This window comes from Eleutherodactylus coqui, chromosome 11, assembly GCF_035609145.1.
Source record: "Eleutherodactylus coqui strain aEleCoq1 chromosome 11, aEleCoq1.hap1, whole genome shotgun sequence".
NCBI lineage: Eukaryota > Metazoa > Chordata > Amphibia > Anura > Eleutherodactylidae > Eleutherodactylus > Eleutherodactylus coqui.
Genome location: NC_089847.1, coordinates 84238741 through 84258101, shown reverse-complemented (window position 1 = coordinate 84258101; position 19361 = coordinate 84238741). Strand labels below are relative to the sequence as shown.

Here is a 19361-nt window from a genome sequence, read left to right as displayed (position 1 = left end):
ACACCTTATCCATGACTATCCCTAAAGTTCCTGCAGCGCAGTCCACCACGAGCTTAGACACATACCAAAACTTCTTAGTCTTAACCAAACTAGCCTTAATTCATACAACTAGACACACAATAGTAGAAGATAAAGGTCCACTTAGTGCTACAGGGGAGTCTTTAAGACTGTTGCTGGTGAGCCCTGCTTTCCAATATACTTTTATGCTCACTACAAAGTAATGGAAATATCTTTGCATGATATTGGGTTCCTCTAATCATGAAAAAGCATTCAATATTTTGAAGATATGCAGCCCAATGGTTACACTAGAGCAAAATATTGCACTGGACATAATGGTTCCAAGCAGAATTCACTATTGGACTGCATAGAAAAAAAAAATTCAAAGACCCATTATAATAAAATTCATCATGAAGCAGATAAAAATGAATCCATTATGACTGTTATGCAACCTTTATAAACTGAGGCTTCACTCTATGTAATTATTTCTAGATGCAAGTCCCTAATAGCATGTATCCTATATATTTAACAGTTAAAGTATTTAATAGGTTTTTCTATGTACTAACAGTAGAATAAGCTCTATAGTGTATAAATACATTGCAAAATTGTTCCACCAATTATATTGGGCCATTCAACGTATATGTTATGATAGAAGATGTAACATCAGCACCCTCTAGAGGAAGAGGGGGAGAGAGGGAGGAATAGACCGCTAGAACTGGAATATGGTTAATAAGACATGTGTATATTGTCTAATTAGGATTCTCATCTACTACAATTACAGATGTATACACTCACCTGACGACTGTAGGGTACAATTCTGTGGTGTAAAGAAATACACAACTAAACGATGCGGCCAAGCATCCCTTTCCAAATACTGCCAAGCTTGTCCTCAATGTTTGCAGCTCTGAAAAGACAACACTATTAAGAATCTAGTGTAGAGAGGATTGAGCTTACAGGGAATAGCTGAATGGGTTTTCTTACCACTGGGCACAAAAATGTTTGCCATTATCGCCAGTCCACCAAGGATGAGGGAGAAGAACTGTGTAACCCTTCGTCCGATGTAGATCATACTTGTGGTAGAAATTAGTTTGGCTGGAAAATCAACAGCTCCAAAGATGACCTGAATAAGATAGATGCTGACTCCAAACTTTTGAAGGTCCATAGCCAAACCATAATAAGAAAAACTTGTGGAGAACCTGTAAATAGCAGAAAATTGTTGGTAAAGATATTTTTGTATTTTATAGCTTGTACTAGGGTGATCCTAGTTTCTTTGTTGTCAGATGTGTACAACAGAGATATTTTTCACAATTGTCACTGGTTCTTCCTCGAAATCTGACAAATATGGGCTTTTTATTTTGGATGAATACTGGCCAGGGGTGGGGCAAGCTCTATTGGTGTCCAAGGCACATTTTTCAGAATGGCCATCCCACTATTGTCCCTTACTCTCTTCTATCAACTTATTTCTTCTACATATAAAAAACTGTTTTGCAGTCGTCACTCAGCACAAGCCTATTCCTGTGCGACAGACCCCATTTCCACACAAAGGATCACTTCTAGAGATGAGCGAACGTACTCGTCCGAGCTTGATGCTCGGGCGAATATTAGCGTGTTCGGGATGCTCGTTACTCGTAACGAGTACCACGCGATGTTCCGGTTACTTTCAGTTTCCTCTCTGAGACGTTAGCGCGCTTTTCTGGCCAATTGAAAGACAGGGAAGGCATTACAACTTCCCCCTGTGACGTTCAAGCCCTATACCACCCCCCTGCTGTGAGTGGCTGGGGAGATCAGATGTCACCCGAGTATAAAAGTCGGCCCCTCCCGCGGCTCGCCTCAGATGCCTTGTGACTGAGTTAGCTGAGGGAAAGTGCTGCTGCTGGTGCTGCTGTAGGGAGAGTGTTAGGAGTGAGTGTAGGCTTCAAGAACCCCAACGGTCCTTCTCAGGGCCACATCTATCCGTGTGCAGTACTGTGGAGGGTGCTGTTAGCAGTGTTGCACAATTATTTTTTTTTCAAAATCGGCTGTCTGCAGAGCATTGCGCCCTGCAGTAATAGTCCAGGGACAGAAGTGGTGGTTAGGCAGGGAGAGTGTTAGGAGTGAGTGTAGGCTTCAAGAACCCCAACGGTCCTTCTTAGGGCCACATTTAACCGTGTGCAGTACTGTGCAGGCTGCTGTTAGCAGTGTTGCATTTTTTTTTTTTCAAAATCAGCTGTGCAGAGCATTGCGCCCTGCAGTAATACTACAGGGACAGAATTGTGTAGGCAGGGCCAGAAGACATATATTATTGATTGAATATAGTCAGTGGGCCTTTTCTTTAAAAAAAAAAGAGAAAAATTCTATGTGCCCTGCCTCTGTCAGTCCTCAGCGTTCTGTGAACGTGTGTGGTGGGTGGAGATAGTAAACAAATCATACGCAGCCAGCTACGTTTAACAGCAGGCTTGCGCCAATTTATTTCCTGCCTTCCTGGGAAAAATCACCGCTCTGCTGCACTTCATATAACTGCATTTCTGTGGAACAGATTTCTTATCTGATTGAATATAGTCAGTGGGCCTTTTCTTTTTAAAAAAAAGGGAAAAATTCTATGTGCCCTGCCTCTGTCAGTCCTCAGCGTTCTGTGTACGTGTGTGGTGGGTGGAGATAGTAAAAAATTCATAAGCAGCCAGCTACGTTTAACAGCAGGCTTGCGCCACTTTCTTTCCTGCCTGTGAAATTCCTTGCTCAGCTGTAGTTAATAACTCTGCAACACTAAAGTTCTGTGACACATTTGCAGGGGCACAACACAGTTATTAAACTTATTATTCATTGAATAGACGCAGTGGGCCTTTCCTTTTAAAAAAAAGGGAAAAAAGTATATTTGGCCTGCCTCTGACAGTCCTCGGGGCTCTGGGTACGTGTGCTGCGTGGAGAATGTAAAAAAATCAGACGCAACCAGCTACGTTTTACAGCAGGCTTGCGCCACTTTCTTTCCTGCCTGTGAAATTCCTTGCTCAGCTGTAGTTAATAACTCTGCAACACTAAAGTTCTGTGACACATTTGCAGGGGCACAACACAGTTATTAAACTTATTATTCATTGAATAGACGCAGTGGGCCTTTCCTTTTAAAAAAAATGGAAAAATGTATATCTGGCCTGCAGGCTTGCGCCAATTTATTTCCTGCCTGGGAAATCAAATCACTGGTAATACAGCATGCTGAGGGGTAGGGGTAGGCCTAGAGGACGTGGACGCGGCCGAGGACGCGGAGGGCCAAGTGAGGGTGTGGGCACAGGCCGAACTCCTGATCCAGGTGTATCGCAGCCAACTGCTGCACGATTAGGAGAGAGGCACGTTTCTGGCGTCCCCACATTCATCGCCCAATTAATGGGTCCACGCGGGAGACCGTTATTAGAAAATGAGCAGTGTGAGCAGGTCCTGTCGTGGATGGCAGAAAGTGTTTCGAGCAACCTATCGTCCACCCACAGTTCTGCGCCGTCCACTGCTGCAAATCGGAATCCTCTGTCTGCTGCTCCTCCTTCCACCCAGCCTCCTCACTCCACTACAATGACACATGCTCAGGAGCGGGAAGACTCCCAGGAACTGTTCTCGGGCCCCTGCTCAGATTGGGCAGCAGTGGTTCCTCTCCCACCAGAGGAGTTTATCGTCACTGATGCCCAACCATTGGAAAGTTCCCGGGGTCCGGGGGATGAGGCTGGGGACTTCCGGCAACTGTCTCAAGACCTTTCAGTGGGTGAGGAGGACGATGACGATGAGACACAGTTGTCTATCGGTGAGGTAGTAGTAAGGGCAGTAAGTCCGAGGGAGGAGCGCACAGAGGATTCTGAGGAAGAGCAGCAGGACGATGAGGTGACTGACCCCACCTGGTTTGCAACGCCTACTCAGGACAGGTCTTCAGAGGGGGAGGCAAGGGCAGCAGCAGGGCAGGTTGCAAGAGGCAGTGCGGTGGCCAGGGGTAGAGGCAGGGCCAGACCGAATAATCCAACTGTTTCCCAAAGCGCACCCTCGCGCCATGCCACCCTGCAGAGGCCAAGGTGCTCTAAGGTCTGGCAGTTTTTCACAGAGACGCCTGACGACCGACGAACAGTGGTGTGCAACCTTTGTCGCGCCAAGATCAGCCGGGGAGCCACCACCAACAGCCTCACCACCACCAGCATGCGCAGACATATGATGGCCAAGCACCCCACAAGGTGGGACGATGCCCGTTCACCGCCTCCGGTTTGCACCGCTGCCTCTCCCCCTGTGCCCCAACCTGCCACTGAGATCCAACCCCCCTCTGAGGACACAGGCACTACCGTCTCCTGGCCTGCACCCACACCCTCACCTCCGCTGTCCTCGGCCCAATCCAGCAATGTCTCGCACCGCACCGTCCAGCCGTCGCTAGCGCAAGTGTTTGAGCGCAAGCGCAAGTACGCCGCCACGCACCCGCACGCTCAAGCGTTAACCATCCACATAGCCAAATTTATCAGCCTTGAGATGCTGCCGTATAGGGTTGTGGAAATGGAGTCCTTCAAAAGTATGATGGCGGCGGCGGCCCCGCGCTACTCAGTTCCCAGTCGCCACTACTTTTCCCGATGTGCCGTCCCAGCCCTGCATGACCACGTCTCCCGCAACATTGTACGCGCCCTCACCAACGCGGTTACTGCCAAGGTCCACTTAACAACGGACACGTGGACAAGCACAGGCGGGCAGGGCCACTACATCTCCCTGACGGCACATTGGGTGAATTTAGTGGAGGCTGGGACAGAGTCAGAGCCTGGGACCGCTCACGTCCTACCCACCCCCAGAATTGCGGGCCCCAGCTCGGTGGTGGTATCTGCGGCGGTGTATGCTTCCTCCACTAAAGCACCCTCCTCCTCCTCCAACGCAACCTCTGTCTCGCAATCAAGATGTGTCAGCAGCAGCAGCGCGTCGCCAGCAGTCGGTGTCACGCGTCGTGGCAGCACAGCGGTGGGCAAGCGTCAGCAGGCCGTGCTGAAACTACTCAGCTTAGGAGATAAGAGGCATACAGCCCACAAACTGCTGCAGGGTCTGACAGAGCAGACCGACCGCTGGCTTGCGCCGCTGAGCCTCCAACCGGGCATGGTCGTGTGTGACAACGGCCGTAACCTGGTGCCGGCTCTCCAGCTCGGCAGCCTCACACACGTGCCATGCCTGGCCCACGTCTTTAATTTGGTGGTTCAGCGCTTTCTGAAAAGCTACCCACGCTTGTCAGACCTGCTCGTAAAGGTGCGCCGGCTCTGCGCACATTTCCGCAAGTCCCACACGGACGCTGCCACCCTGCGGACACTGCAACATCGGTTTAATCTGCCAGTGCACCGACTGCTGTGCGACGTGCCCACACGGTGGAACTCTACGCTCCACATGTTGGCCAGGCTCTATGAGCAGCGTAGAGCTATAGTGGAATACCAACTCCAACATGGGCGGCGCAGTGGGAGTCAGCCTCCTCAATTATTTTCAGAAGAGTGGGCCTGGTTGGCAGACATCTGCCAGGTCCTTCGAAACTTTGAGCAGTCTACCCAGGTGGTGAGCGGCGATGCTGCAATCATTAGCGTCACCATTCCTCTGCTATGCCTCTTGAGAAGTTCCCTGCAAACCATAAAGGCAGCCGCTTTGCGCTCGGAAACAGAGCCGGGGGAAGACAGTATGTCGCTGGATAGTCAGAGCACCCTCCTGTCTATATCTCAGCGCGTTCAGGAGGAGGAGGAGGAGCATGAGGAGGAGGGGGAAGAGACAGCTTGGCCCACTGCTGACGGTACCCATGCTGCTTGCCTGTCATCATTTCAGCGTGTATGGCCTGAGGAGGAGGAGGAGGAGGAGGATCCTGAAAGTGATCTTCCTAGTGCGGACAGCCATGTGTTGCGTACAGGTACCCTGGCACACATGGCTGACTTCATGTTAGGATGCCTTTCTCGTGACCCTCACGTTACACGCATTCTGGCCACTACGGATTACTGGGTGTACACACTGCTCGACCCACGCTATAAGGAGAACCTTCCCACTCTCATTCCCGAAGAGGAAAGGGGTTCGAGAGTGTTGCTATACCACAGGACCCTTGCGGACAAGCTGATGGTAAAATTCCCACCCGACAGCGCTAGTGGCAGAAGGCGCAGTTCCGAGGGCCAGGTAGCAGGGGAGATGCGGAGATCGAGCAGCATGTACAGCACAGGCATTGCAACAGTCTTTAAGGGCCTGGACAGCTTTATGGCTCCCCAGCAAGACTGTGTCACCGCTCCCCAGTCAAGGCTGAGTCGGCGGGAGCACTGTAAAAGGATGGTGAGGGAGTACGTAGCCGATCGCACGACCGTCCTCCGTGACGCCTCTGCCACCTACAACTACTGGGTGTCGAAGCTGGACACGTGGCCTGAACTAGCGCTGTATGCCCTGGAGGTGCTTGCTTGTCCTGCGGCTAGCGTCTTGTCAGAGAGGGTGTTTAGTGCGGCTGGGGGAATCATCACGGATAAGCGTACCCGCCTGTCAACCGACAGTGCCGACAGGCTAACACTCATCAAGATGAACAAAGCCTGGATTTCCCCAGACTTCTCTTCTCCACCAGCGGACAGCAGCGATACCTAAGCAATACGTAGGCTGCACCCGCGGATGGAAGCATCGTTCTCTCTCACCATCCAAAACGGGGACATTTCTGCTTAATCAATCTGTGTATAATATTCCTCCTCCTGCTCCTCCTCCTGAAACCTCACGTAATCACGCTGAACGGGCAATTTTTCTTAGGGCCACAATGCTCACTCATATAATTTTTCTAAAAATTTTTTATACGTTTCAATGCTCTTAAAAGCGTTGGAACTTTAACTTGAAACAATTATTCGTTAAACTGGGCTGCCTCCAGGCCTAGTTACCACTTAAGCCACATTAACCAAAGCGATTAATGGGTTTCACCTGCCCTCTTGGTTGGCCATGGCCAATTTTTTGGATGTACATTAGTACTGTTGATACAGCAATTTTTGTGGGCCCTCGCCTACAGTGTAATCAAATGAATTTTTAGCCCACCTGCATTACAGCTGACGTTACATCCGCTGTGTTGGGCAATGCAATGGGATATATTTATGTACCGCCGGTGGCTTCCTGGCACCCACCCATGCTGTGGGTCCACAGAGAATTATAAATGCATCTGAAACCACATCTAAAGAACCCCAGTCAGACTGGGGCATGCAGTGTGGGCCGAAGCCCACCTGCATTAAGCACGACATTACTACCTCAGCTGTGTTGGGCAATGCAATGGGATATTTTTATGTACCGCCGGTGGGTTCCAGGGAGCCACCCATGCTGTGGGTAAACAGGGAATTATAAATGCATCTGTTTCCACTTCTAAAGAACCCCAGTCAGACTGGGGCATGCAGTGTGGGCTGAAGCCCACCTGCATTAAGCACGACATTACTACCTCAGCTGTGTTGGGCAATGCAAAGGGATATTTTTATGTACCGCCGGTGGGTTCCAGGGAGCCACCCATGCTGTGGGTCCACAGGGACTTCACAATAGGGAGTTGTACCTGCCTGTGTCTATGAATTAAAAACCGTGGTCTGACTGGGGCATGCAGACACCTTGACAGAATGAATAGTGTGTGGCACATAGGTTCCCCATTGCTATGCCCACGTGTGCAGCTCCTGATGGCGGTGGCACAGGATTATATTTCTCATTGCTTCTGTACAGCATTGTGGGCTATCGCCCCGCCCCTTTTAAAGAGGGTCGCTGCCTAGCCGTGCCAACCCTCTGCAGTGTGTGCCTGCGGTTCCTTGTCATGGCAGACGCACTTATAAATAGACATGAGGGTGGTGTGGCATGAGGGCAGCTGAAGGCTGCGCAGGGACACTTTTGTGTGCGCTGTGGACACTGGGTCGTGCAGGGGGGGTTGGGCAGCATGTAACCCAGGAGAAGTGGCAGCGGAGTGTCATGCAGGCAGTGATTGTGCTTTGTTGGAGGTAGTGTGGTGCTTAGCTAAGGTATCCATTGCTAATGAGGGCTTTTCAGAAGTAAAAGTTGTTGGGGGGGGGGCACTCTTGCCGCTATTGTGGCTTAATAGTGGGACCTGTGAACTTGAGATGCAGCCCAACATGTAGCCCCTCGCCTGCCCTATCCGTTGCTGTGTCGTTCCCATCACTTTCTTGAATTGCCCAGATTTTCACACATGAAAACCTTAGCGAGCATCGGCGAAATACAAAAATGCTCGGGTCGCCCATTGACTTCAATGGGGTTCGTTACTCGAAACGAACCCTCGAGCATCGCGATAATTTCGTCCCGAGTAACGAGCACCCGAGCATTTTGGTGCTCGCTCATCTCTAATCACTTCCCTTTAGTACATGTGGAGCATCATTGGGGCTAATAGCATTAGCAGCCACACAGGTACAATGTGGAATTGACTATAGAAACAAAAATCTAATGTGTTACTTTTATTCCATAAACTCCCAACCATAGTTGCACCCCAGGCAATTGCCTATTCCTCCTACCACATGTCCCCGACCTATGATTCCCATAAGTATCACTATTGCTACAGAATATTCCCCCACTCAATATTCTCTCCCTTTCAATCAATACTAATGAATGATAAACCAAGTAGACCTTCTATGCTTATTTATCAAGATACTGACACTGGGTAATTCCTGCTTACCATACAACGCTCAAGCCCAAGGTAATTCTCCGCACAGTGCTAGTTCGAACCAAATCCAAAACTGTATAGGTTGAAGTGCTGCAAGCAATCTCTTTCATCATGTCAACCTTTAGCGACTATTGTGAGAATGAATAAGACTATTAGAAGACATAAAAAAATGCTGAAAATCACATCTGTAAAAAGAACTTTATAGGACATCACACTTGTACAGAATAATACTAATCATCATAAGATTGGTTGGATTTTGTGGCCGTTTGTCTTGATAATTGACTGTTCTTGGACTTGCTATTACATGACGTGGCTAACAGACTATGCATCCTTTTTTGATGTCAGACGATACTCTTCATAAGCTTCCTATATATACATGTAGACCGATTGCCCTCACATTAGTATTCAAGGTGAGAACAGTGAGAAATGTTGCTAAAAGTTCTGCCGCTAATCATGGGGTAGGTCCTCGTGTCTATTTAGCGTGCTGACAGATCGTCTTTGCTGCATCACACAGGAAAGCTGACAGGTTCAGCTTATATAGCAAAATGCGGCAGTAATCAGCCATCTATTTATGTGATTTTAATTATATGTTCCTTCTGTAAAGTTTTAATTTGCAGAGTAACTTTTTTAGGTCCTCACAAAATGTTGCTGTGTTCCTTACTGATTTGGAAAGCATGCATTAACGTCTATGACATTAGAATAAATAACACCGCACAACTATGTGAAATCATGTTCTAGGGGAATGCTATTATTAAATTGTCACTGCATTTTGAGATATTATGTTAATATGATAGCCAGTGTGATAATTAGCAAAAAGACAAATTACTTTATTTACCCAAAATGATGTTTTTTAGGCTGAAAAAAATATTCTAAAGTGGTGGCCACTAGGGGTCTCCCTTCCTTCTACTTTGTTGTCCACTGCTTGTTGTCACATGAAGTCCATCTCTAGTATTAGACTGTGTAGCATACTTTTTGTTCCGAGGCTGTAAGCTTTAGATCTTGATGTCTTATGATTTGAATATATGCATTAATAAGCTTTTAACTTTGGGTTTGAGGTCAGAAAAATTATTCATTTGAAATTTTCCTATTATGCCATAAAACCTGTGATTTTTTTCTTTTTTTTTTTGTTCGCAAAAAATTTGTAAACCTAATTCAAATAAAGTAACATTAAGATTTATACATACACATAGTACACTTGGTACATTTTTTGCTGTCTCACAAACTTAATGCTAGGTTTTTGTTGCCCAGGCGACATGTAACTGGTAATGTGCTTTTATTGAGTCCTAACTTTGGTTTTGTACCAACTGAGCTGGTATTCTAGCTGGCCCTATGTCCTATGCAGCATATAATGCATGCATCACACCCAATTACAGCAGATTGCTAACAAATGTGTCATTGCACACGGTGCATGCATCAGTTTGTTTTTACAAGTCTGGAGCCGCCTGGAAATCTGAAGTACACTTTCTGTTGTCTGTAGGAGACAAAAAAAGTATCTGCAACCAGACAAACAAAGTTGAACTCACAACCTCTCAAGGCCATGGAAAAACCAATGTGCAAAATTTGTTTGTCTGATTGTCTCATGCAGACAACAGGTAAGGTATGCCTAGATGGAATGACTATCGTTTCAAATGAATAAAAGTAAAGAATAATTGTTCAGTTTAAATGTGAGCCAATGAGTCCCAATGACTGAATAACAAACAAGAATCATGCGCTTCTGTTTCATCATTCAGTTTCAGTGATAAATGAATGAAAAGTTCACAATTTCCAATTATGATTTGCCTTTCTAAACAGGCTGGTGATGACATCAAGTGAGAATCGTGCAATTCGGGCAAGCAAGAATCGTGAGGTTCTTGTTAGGTGTAAAGGAGCAAAAGTAAATGGGTGTAGAAGACTTAAAAGTGTCTGTGATAACTTGTCACAGAAAGTTATCTTAAGCCATGAAACAGCTATTTTTTTATCTTAGCACAATAAAACCCATTGTAAAGTACCTGAAAAGGTAAACAAACTGTGGCACAGAAAGTTATCATAAAATGTTAAACATTGTGTTAAATTTTGCTGCACCCGTACTTCAGATTTCCAGGCAGCTCCAGACTTGCAAAAATAAATGGATGCAGGTATCATGCACAATGACATATTTGTTTACAATCTGCCCCAATTGGATGTGATTCGTGCAGTAATATGCTGCATAGAACATAAACCCAGCTAAAATATCAGCTTAATTAGTAGAAAACCAAAGTTATGACTCAATAAAAGTACATTACCAGTTACATGCGACAAAACTAGTGTTAAATCCCTAAGAATATTTTTTTTAATCTAGTATTATTGTTATTCCTCATGCACACACATAGCAACTTATCTTGAAATGTTTTCCGAAAGTGTATGCTTAAAGGGTTCACATGGTCAGCACCCGGACGCTGAACACATAAGCTACCAACTACTATATGGAATGAACTCTCTATTAGAGAAAGCCTTGAACAATAGCAAGAAGGAAAAGATTAGAATAACACCTCTGGTTTATGCTGGGTGAGTGAAATATTGTATTTATTGTAGGATAACTTGTTACCTGTCAAAATAACTGTGAAAGAGGGACAGCAGGTTACTGAAATAGTACAACATGTATAAAAGTATTTATAACGAACCTCCAGAGTTATCTTCTCAGCCTCTTGCACCTTTCCATTGTACTTGGCTACTCTTTTCATTTCACTAACAGCCTTGTCTGGTTGACCAGAAAGTACCAGCCACCTAGCAGATTCAGGGAACCACCTACGAACAAGAAGATCAGTCATGTGTCTACCCAAACTAGTCATGTACATATCACTTACACAGTATCTCAAACTTTGACTGTGTCTACATAATTTTCTAGGGATAACTGCCCTGCTTTTGCTTTGTTCATAGATTTGACTGTGATTTATATGTGGTTGTATGAAAGAAGAAAAAAGACGTTAAGCAGTGTCATTCCTACCATAAAGTAAGGGCGTACTGATGCTATGGGACCCAACACGGGAGTGGACTCAGCACTAACAGCATGTACGAGGCATGAGAAAAAGTGAACCTAGAAAAATGACATAATGTTAATGTTTAATGGGAAAGTGATATAAATGCAGATGCCTTGTGGGGAATGTAAATGCATAGATGCTGAAGAGTTCTTGTGCATTGCTAATGTGTACTCTGCAGCTGATTTATGTTACAGTCTCTGTCGTGGCCTCTGTGAAACATGCATGAGTGGTTTTGTTCCTACACACAGTTGCCATTGCTGGCAGGGTATGTTTGTCTGGTGGACGAATGGTAGGGAATATCTTAACCCACAGGGGAGTGAATGTTTTGTTATAAAAGGGGGGTTGTGCCACACAAGTTGCTACAGTGGTGAAGATTTTCTGTACAATGTTGAGTGTGGCATGAGTCTTGCACTACAAGAGAAACCATGGAGCCTGGTGAGAGGTTGGGTGTAGCTTTTAGGAAATTCCATAGAGCCTCCTGTTAGGAGATAAATGTCTAGACAGTTGGACTGTTGGAGCTGCAGTAGCCTCGGTCATTAACTGAATTACTGAAACACAGGGACAGTCTTATGCCATGAAGACTGTGAGTGTGTGCCATTGAGAGCTGTATTGCATATCCATTGCGTTATGCCAGGCCTGCTTAATAGCTCTAAAGACCACGAGTAGTCAAAGAGTCTGTGAATACATAAAGAAACTGAGATTTTATTCCGCACGGGCCAACAAGCTGAGACTGTGTTGCCGAGTCGTAAAGCCAATATTGCCAAAGTATTTGAAATTGTGTTATAACTAGAGATGAGCGAACGCGTTCGTCCGAGCTTGATATTCGTGCGAATATTAGGGTGTTCGGGATGTTCGTTATTCGTGACGAACACCATGCGGTGTTCTGGTTACTTTCACTTCCTTCCCTGAGACGTTAGCGCGCTTTTCTGGCCAATTGAAAGACAGGGAAGGCATTACAACTTCCCCCTGCAACGTTTAAGCCCTATACCACCCCCCTGCTGTGAGTGGCTGGCGAGATCAGGTGTTCGCCTAATATAAAAGTCGGCCCCTCCCGCGGCTCGCCTCAGATGCGGTGTGAGTTAGATGAGGGACAGTGCTGTTTATACCGGAGCTGCTGTAGGGAAAGAATTGGTAGTTAGTGTAGGCTTCAAGACCCCCCAAAGGTCCTTATTAGGGCCACTGATAGCTGTGTGTTGGCTGCTGTTAGCAGTGGGATTTTTTTTTCTTTCTCAAAATCGCCTCTGCAGACCGTTGCACCTGGCATTAGGGACAGAAGTGCTGCATAGGCAGGGAGAGTGTTAGGAGTGAGTGTAGCCTTCAAGAACCTCAACGGTCCTTTCTAGGGCCATATTTATCCGTGTGCAGTACTGTCCAGGCTGCTGTTGGCTGTGCTGCATTTTTTTTGGGCTTCTCAAAATCGCCTCTGCAGAGCATTGCACCCTCCATTGATACTGCAGGGAAAGAATTGTATAGGCAGGGCCACAACACAGTTATTATTCATAGAATATACGCAGTGCTGCCTGTTGGTGGGAAAAAACTGAAAAGAAATCTATTTGTCCAGCCTGTGTCCGTCCTTACGCCTGTGGAGACGTGTGAGCTGCGTGAAAAACATTGCTAAATCATACGCAGCCAGCTACGCTTTACTGCTGGGTTCGCCATTTGCTTTCCTTAATTGGGGAAAAAAATACCTGCTCTCCAAGAGTTATAATAACTCTGCTACCCTCACGTTCTGTGACACATAAGCAGGGACACAGCGCAGTTATTAAACTTCGCAGGTTCATTGAATATACGCAGTGCTGCCTGTTGGTGGGAAAAAACTGAAAACAAATCTATTTGTCCAGCCTGTGTCCGTCCTTACGCCTGTGGAGACGTGTGAGCTGCGTGAAAAACATTGCTAAATCATACGCAGCCAGCTACGCTTTACTGCTGGGTTCGCCATTTGCTTTCCTTAATTGGGAAAAAAAATACCTGCTCTCCAAGAGTTATAATAACTCTGCTACCCTCACGTTCTGTGACACATAAGCAGGGACACAGCGCAGTTATTAAACTTCGCAGGTTCATTGAATATACGCAGTGCTGCCTGTTGGTGGGAAAAAACTGAAAAGAAATCTATTTGTCCAGCCTGTGTCCGTCCTTACGCCTGTGTAGACGTGTGAGCTGCGTGAAAAACATTGCTAAATCATACGCAGCCAGCTACGCTTTACTGCTGGGTTCGCCATTTGCTTTCCTTAATTGGGAAAAAAAATACCTGCTCTCCAAGAGTTATAATAACTCTGCTACCCTCACGTTCTGTGACACATAAGCAGGGACACAGCGCAGTTATTAAACTTCGCAGGTTCATTGAATATACGCAGTGCTGCCTGTTGGTGGGAAAAAACTGAAAAGAAATCTATTTGTCCAGCCTGTGTCCGTCCTTACGCCTGTGTAGACGTGTGAGCTGCGTGAAAAACATTGCTAAATCATACGCAGCCAGCTACGCTTTACTGCTGGGTTCGCCATTTGCTTTCCTTAATTGGGGAAAAAAATACCTGCTCTCCAAGAGTTATAATAACTCTGCTACCCTCACGTTCTGTGACACATAAGCAGGGACACAGCGCAGTTATTAAACTTCGCAGGTTCATTGAATATACGCAGTGCTGCCTGTTGGTGGGAAAAAACTGAAAACAAATCTATTTGTCCAGCCTGTGTCCGTCCTTACGCCTGTGGAGACGTGTGAGCTGCGTGAAAAACATTGCTAAATCATACGCAGCCAGCTACGCTTTACTGCTGGGTTCGCCATTTGCTTTCCTTAATTGGGAAAAAAAATACCTGCTCTCCAAGAGTTATAATAACTCTGCTACCCTCACGTTCTGTGACACATAAGCAGGGACACAGCGCAGTTATTAAACTTCGCAGGTTCATTGAATATACGCAGTGCTGCCTGTTGGTGGGAAAAAACTGAAAAGAAATCTATTTGTCCAGCCTGTGTCCGTCCTTACGCCTGTGTAGACGTGTGAGCTGCGTGAAAAACATTGCTAAATCATACGCAGCCAGCTACGCTTTACTGCTGGGTTCGCCATTTGCTTTCCTTAATTGGGGAAAAAAATACCTGCTCTCCAAGAGTTATAATAACTCTGCTACCCTCACGTTCTGTGACACATAAGCAGGGACACAGCGCAGTTATTAAACTTCGCAGGTTCATTGAATATACGCAGTGCTGCCTGTTGGTGGGAAAAAACTGAAAACAAATCTATTTGTCCAGCCTGTGTCCGTCCTTACGCCTGTGGAGACGTGTGAGCTGCGTGAAAAACATTGCTAAATCATACGCAGCCAGCTACGCTTTACTGCTGGGTTCGCCATTTGCTTTCCTTAATTGGGAAAAAAAATACCTGCTCTCCAAGAGTTATAATAACTCTGCTACCCTCACGTTCTGTGACACATAAGCAGGGACACAGCGCAGTTATTAAACTTCGCAGGTTCATTGAATATACGCAGTGCTGCCTGTTGGTGGGAAAAAACTGAAAAGAAATCTATTTGTCCAGCCTGTGTCCGTCCTTACGCCTGTGTAGACGTGTGAGCTGCGTGAAAAACATTGCTAAATCATACGCAGCCAGCTACGCTTTACTGCTGGGTTCGCCATTTGCTTTCCTTAATTGGGGAAAAAAATACCTGCTCTCCAAGAGTTATAATAACTCTGCTACCCTCACGTTCTGTGACACATAAGCAGGGACACAGCGCAGTTATTAAACTTCGCAGGTTCATTGAATATACGCAGTGCTGCCTGTTGGTGGGAAAAAACTGAAAACAAATCTATTTGTCCAGCCTGTGTCCGTCCTTACGCCTGTGGAGACGTGTGAGCTGCGTGAAAAACATTGCTAAATCATACGCAGCCAGCTACGCTTTACTGCTGGGTTCGCCATTTGCTTTCCTTAATTGGGAAAAAAAATACCTGCTCTCCAAGAGTTATAATAACTCTGCTACCCTCACGTTCTGTGACACATAAGCAGGGACACAGCGCAGTTATTAAACTTCGCAGGTTCATTGAATATACGCAGTGCTGCCTGTTGGTGGGAAAAAACTGAAAACAAATCTATTTGTCCAGCCTGTGTCCGTCCTTACGCCTGTGGAGACGTGTGAGCTGCGTGAAAAACATTGCTAAATCATACGCAGCCAGCTACGCTTTACTGCTGGGTTCGCCATTTGCTTTCCTTAATTGGGAAAAAAAATACCTGCTCTCCAAGAGTTATAATAACTCTGCTACCCTCACGTTCTGTGACACATAAGCAGGGACACAGCGCAGTTATTAAACTTCGCAGGTTCATTGAATATACGCAGTGCTGCCTGTTGGTGGGAAAAAACTGAAAAGAAATCTATTTGTCCAGCCTGTGTCCGTCCTTACGCCTGTGTAGACGTGTGAGCTGCGTGAAAAACATTGCTAAATCATACGCAGCCAGCTACGCTTTACTGCTGGGTTCGCCATTTGCTTTCCTTAATTGGGGAAAAAAATACCTGCTCTCCAAGAGTTATAATAACTCTGCTACCCTCACGTTCTGTGACACATAAGCAGGGACACAGCGCAGTTATTAAACTTCGCAGGTTCATTGAATATACGCAGTGCTGCCTGTTGGTGGGAAAAAACTGAAAACAAATCTATTTGTCCAGCCTGTGTCCGTCCTTACGCCTGTGGAGACGTGTGAGCTGCGTGAAAAACATTGCTAAATCATACGCAGCCAGCTACGCTTTACTGCTGGGTTCGCCATTTGCTTTCCTTAATTGGGAAAAAAAATACCTGCTCTCCAAGAGTTATAATAACTCTGCTACCCTCACGTTCTGTGACACATAAGCAGGGACACAGCGCAGTTATTAAACTTCGCAGGTTCATTGAATATACGCAGTGCTGCCTGTTGGTGGGAAAAAACTGAAAAGAAATCTATTTGTCCAGCCTGTGTCCGTCCTTACGCCTGTGTAGACGTGTGAGCTGCGTGAAAAACATTGCTAAATCATACGCAGCCAGCTACGCTTTACTGCTGGGTTCGCCATTTGCTTTCCTTAATTGGGGAAAAAAATACCTGCTCTCCAAGAGTTATAATAACTCTGCTACCCTCACGTTCTGTGACACATAAGCAGGGACACAGCGCAGTTATTAAACTTCGCAGGTTCATTGAATATACGCAGTGCTGCCTGTTGGTGGGAAAAAACTGAAAACAAATCTATTTGTCCAGCCTGTGTCCGTCCTTACGCCTGTGTAGACGTGTGAGCTGCGTGAAAAACATTGCTAAATCATACGCAGCCAGCTACGCTTTACTGCTGGGTTCGCCATTTGCTTTCCTTAATTGGGAAAAAAAATACCTGCTCTCCAAGAGTTATAATAACTCTGCTACCCTCACGTTCTGTGACACATAAGCAGGGACACAGCGCAGTTATTAAACTTCGCAGGTTCATTGAATATACGCAGTGCTGCCTGTTGGTGGGAAAAAACTGAAAAGAAATCTATTTGTCCAGCCTGTGTCCGTCCTTACGCCTGTGTAGACGTGTGAGCTGCGTGAAAAACATTGCTAAATCATACGCAGCCAGCTACGCTTTACTGCTGGGTTCGCCATTTGCTTTCCTTAATTGGGAAAAAAAAATACCTGCTCTCCAAGAGTTATAATAACTCTGCTACCCTCACGTTCTGTGACACATAAGCAGGGACACAGCACAGTTATTAAACTTAGATAATTCATTCACTAGAGGCAGTGGGGCCTTTCGTTTTCCAAAAAGGGCAAAAATTATATTTGGCCTGCAGTCTTGCGCCAATTTATTTCCTGCCTGGGAAATCTAATCACTGGTAATACAGCATGCTGAGGGGTAGGGGTAAGCCTAGAGGACGTGGACGTGGACGTGGCCGAGGACGCGGAGGGCCAAGTGAGGGTGTGGGCACAGGCCAAGCTCCTGATCCAGGTGTGTCGCAGCTGTCTGCTGCGCGATTAGGAGAGAGGCACGTTTCTGGCGTCCCCACATTCATCGCCCAATTAATGGGTCCACGCGGGAGACGGTTATTAGAAAATGAGCAGTGTGAGCAGGTCCTGTCCTGGATGGCAGAAAGTGCTTCGAGCAACCTATCGTCTACCCGCAGTTCTGCGCCGTCCACTGCTGCCAATCCGAATCCTCTGTCTGCTGCTCCTCCTTCCTCCCAGCCTCCTCAGTCCACTACAATGACACCTGCTCAGGAGCGGGAACACTCCCAGGAACTGTTCTCGGGCCCCTGCTTAGATTGGGCAGCAGCGGTTCCTCTCCCACCAGAGGAGTTTATCGTCACTGATGCCCAACCATTCGAAAGTTCCCGGGGTCCGGGGGAAGAGGCTGGGGACTTCCGCCAACTGTCTCAACAACTTTCTGTGGGTGAGGAGGACGATGACGATCAGACACAGTTGTCTTGCAGTGAGGTAGTAGTAAGGGCAGTAAGTCCCAGGGAGCAGCGCACAGAGGATTCGGAGGAAGAGCAGCAGGACGATGAGGTGACTGACCCCACCTGGTGTGCAACGCTTACTCAGGAGGACAGGTCTTCAGAGGGGGAGTCAAGGGCATCAGCAGGGCAGGTTGCAAGAGGCAGTGCGGTGGCCAGGGGTAGAGGCAGGGCCAGACCGAATAATCCACCAAGTGTTTCCCAAAGCGCCCCCTCGCGCCATGCCACCCTGCGTAGGCCGAGGTGCTCTAAGGTCTGGCAGTTTTTCACAGAGACGCCTGACGACCGACGAACAGTGGTGTGCAACCTTTGTCGCGCAAAGCTCAGCCGGGGAGCCAACACCAACAGCCTCACCACCACCACCATGCGCAGACATATGATGGCCAAGCACCCCGCAAGGTGGGACAAAGGCCGTTCACCGTCTCCGGTTTGCACCCCTGCCTCTCCCCCTGTGCCCCAACCTGCCACTGAGATGCAACCCCCCTCTCAGGACACAGGCACTACCGCCTCATGGCCTGCACCCACACCCTCATCTCCGCTGTCCTCGGCCCCATCCAGCAGTGTAGTTCAGCGCACCGTTCAGCCGTCGCTTGCGCAAGTGTTCGAGCGCAAGCGCAAGTACGCCGCCACGCACCCGCACGCTCAAACGTTAACCGTCCGCATCGCAAAATTCATCAGCCTTGAGATGCTGCCGTATAGGGTTGTGGAAACGGAGTCCTTCAAAAGTATCATGGAGGCGGCGGCCCCGCGCTACTCAGTTCCCAGTCGCCACTACTTTTCCCGATGTGCCGTCCCAGCCCTGCACGACCACGTCTCCCGCAACATTGTGCGCGCCCTCACCAACGCGGTTACTGCCACGGTCCACTTAACTACGGACACGTGGACAAGCACAGGCGGGCAGGGCCACTACATCTCCCTGACGGCACATTGGGTGAATTTAGTGGAGGCTGGGACAGAGTCAGAGCCTGGGACCGCTCACGTCCTACCCACCCCCAGAATTGCGGGCCCCAGCTCGGTGCTGGTATCTGCGGAGGTGTATGCTTCCTCCACTAAAGCACCCTCCTCCTCCTCCTCCTCCTCTGTCTCACAATCAAGATGTGTTAGCAGCAGCATGTCGCCAGCAGTCGGTGTCGCGCGGTGTGGCAGCACAGCGGTGGGCAAGCGTCAGCAGGCCGTGCTGAAACTACTCAGCTTAGGCGATAAGAGGCACACGGCCCACGAACTGCTGCAGGGTCTGACACAGCAGACCGACCGCTGGCTTGCGCCGCTGAGCCTCCAACCGGGCATGGTCGTGTGTGACAACGGCCGTAACCTGGTGGCGGCTCTGCAGCTTGGCAGCCTCACG

At 47.5% G+C, this 19361-nt stretch overlaps 1 protein-coding gene across 1 annotated transcript in view; it reads right to left on the bottom strand.

Moving 5' to 3' along the window:
- Positions 1-788: 788 nt before the first annotated feature.
- Positions 789-19361, bottom strand: part of LOC136582767 (solute carrier family 22 member 6-A-like) — a 35722-nt gene continuing 17149 nt past the window's right edge. The window contains exons 5-8 of the mRNA XM_066584007.1: positions 11236-11359; positions 8609-8724; positions 979-1193; positions 789-901 (exon numbers count right to left, since the gene is read on the bottom strand). Of these exons, the coding sequence (XP_066440104.1) occupies positions 789-901; positions 979-1193; positions 8609-8724; positions 11236-11359 (568 nt within the window). The remainder of the gene's footprint in view (positions 902-978; positions 1194-8608; positions 8725-11235; positions 11360-19361) is intronic.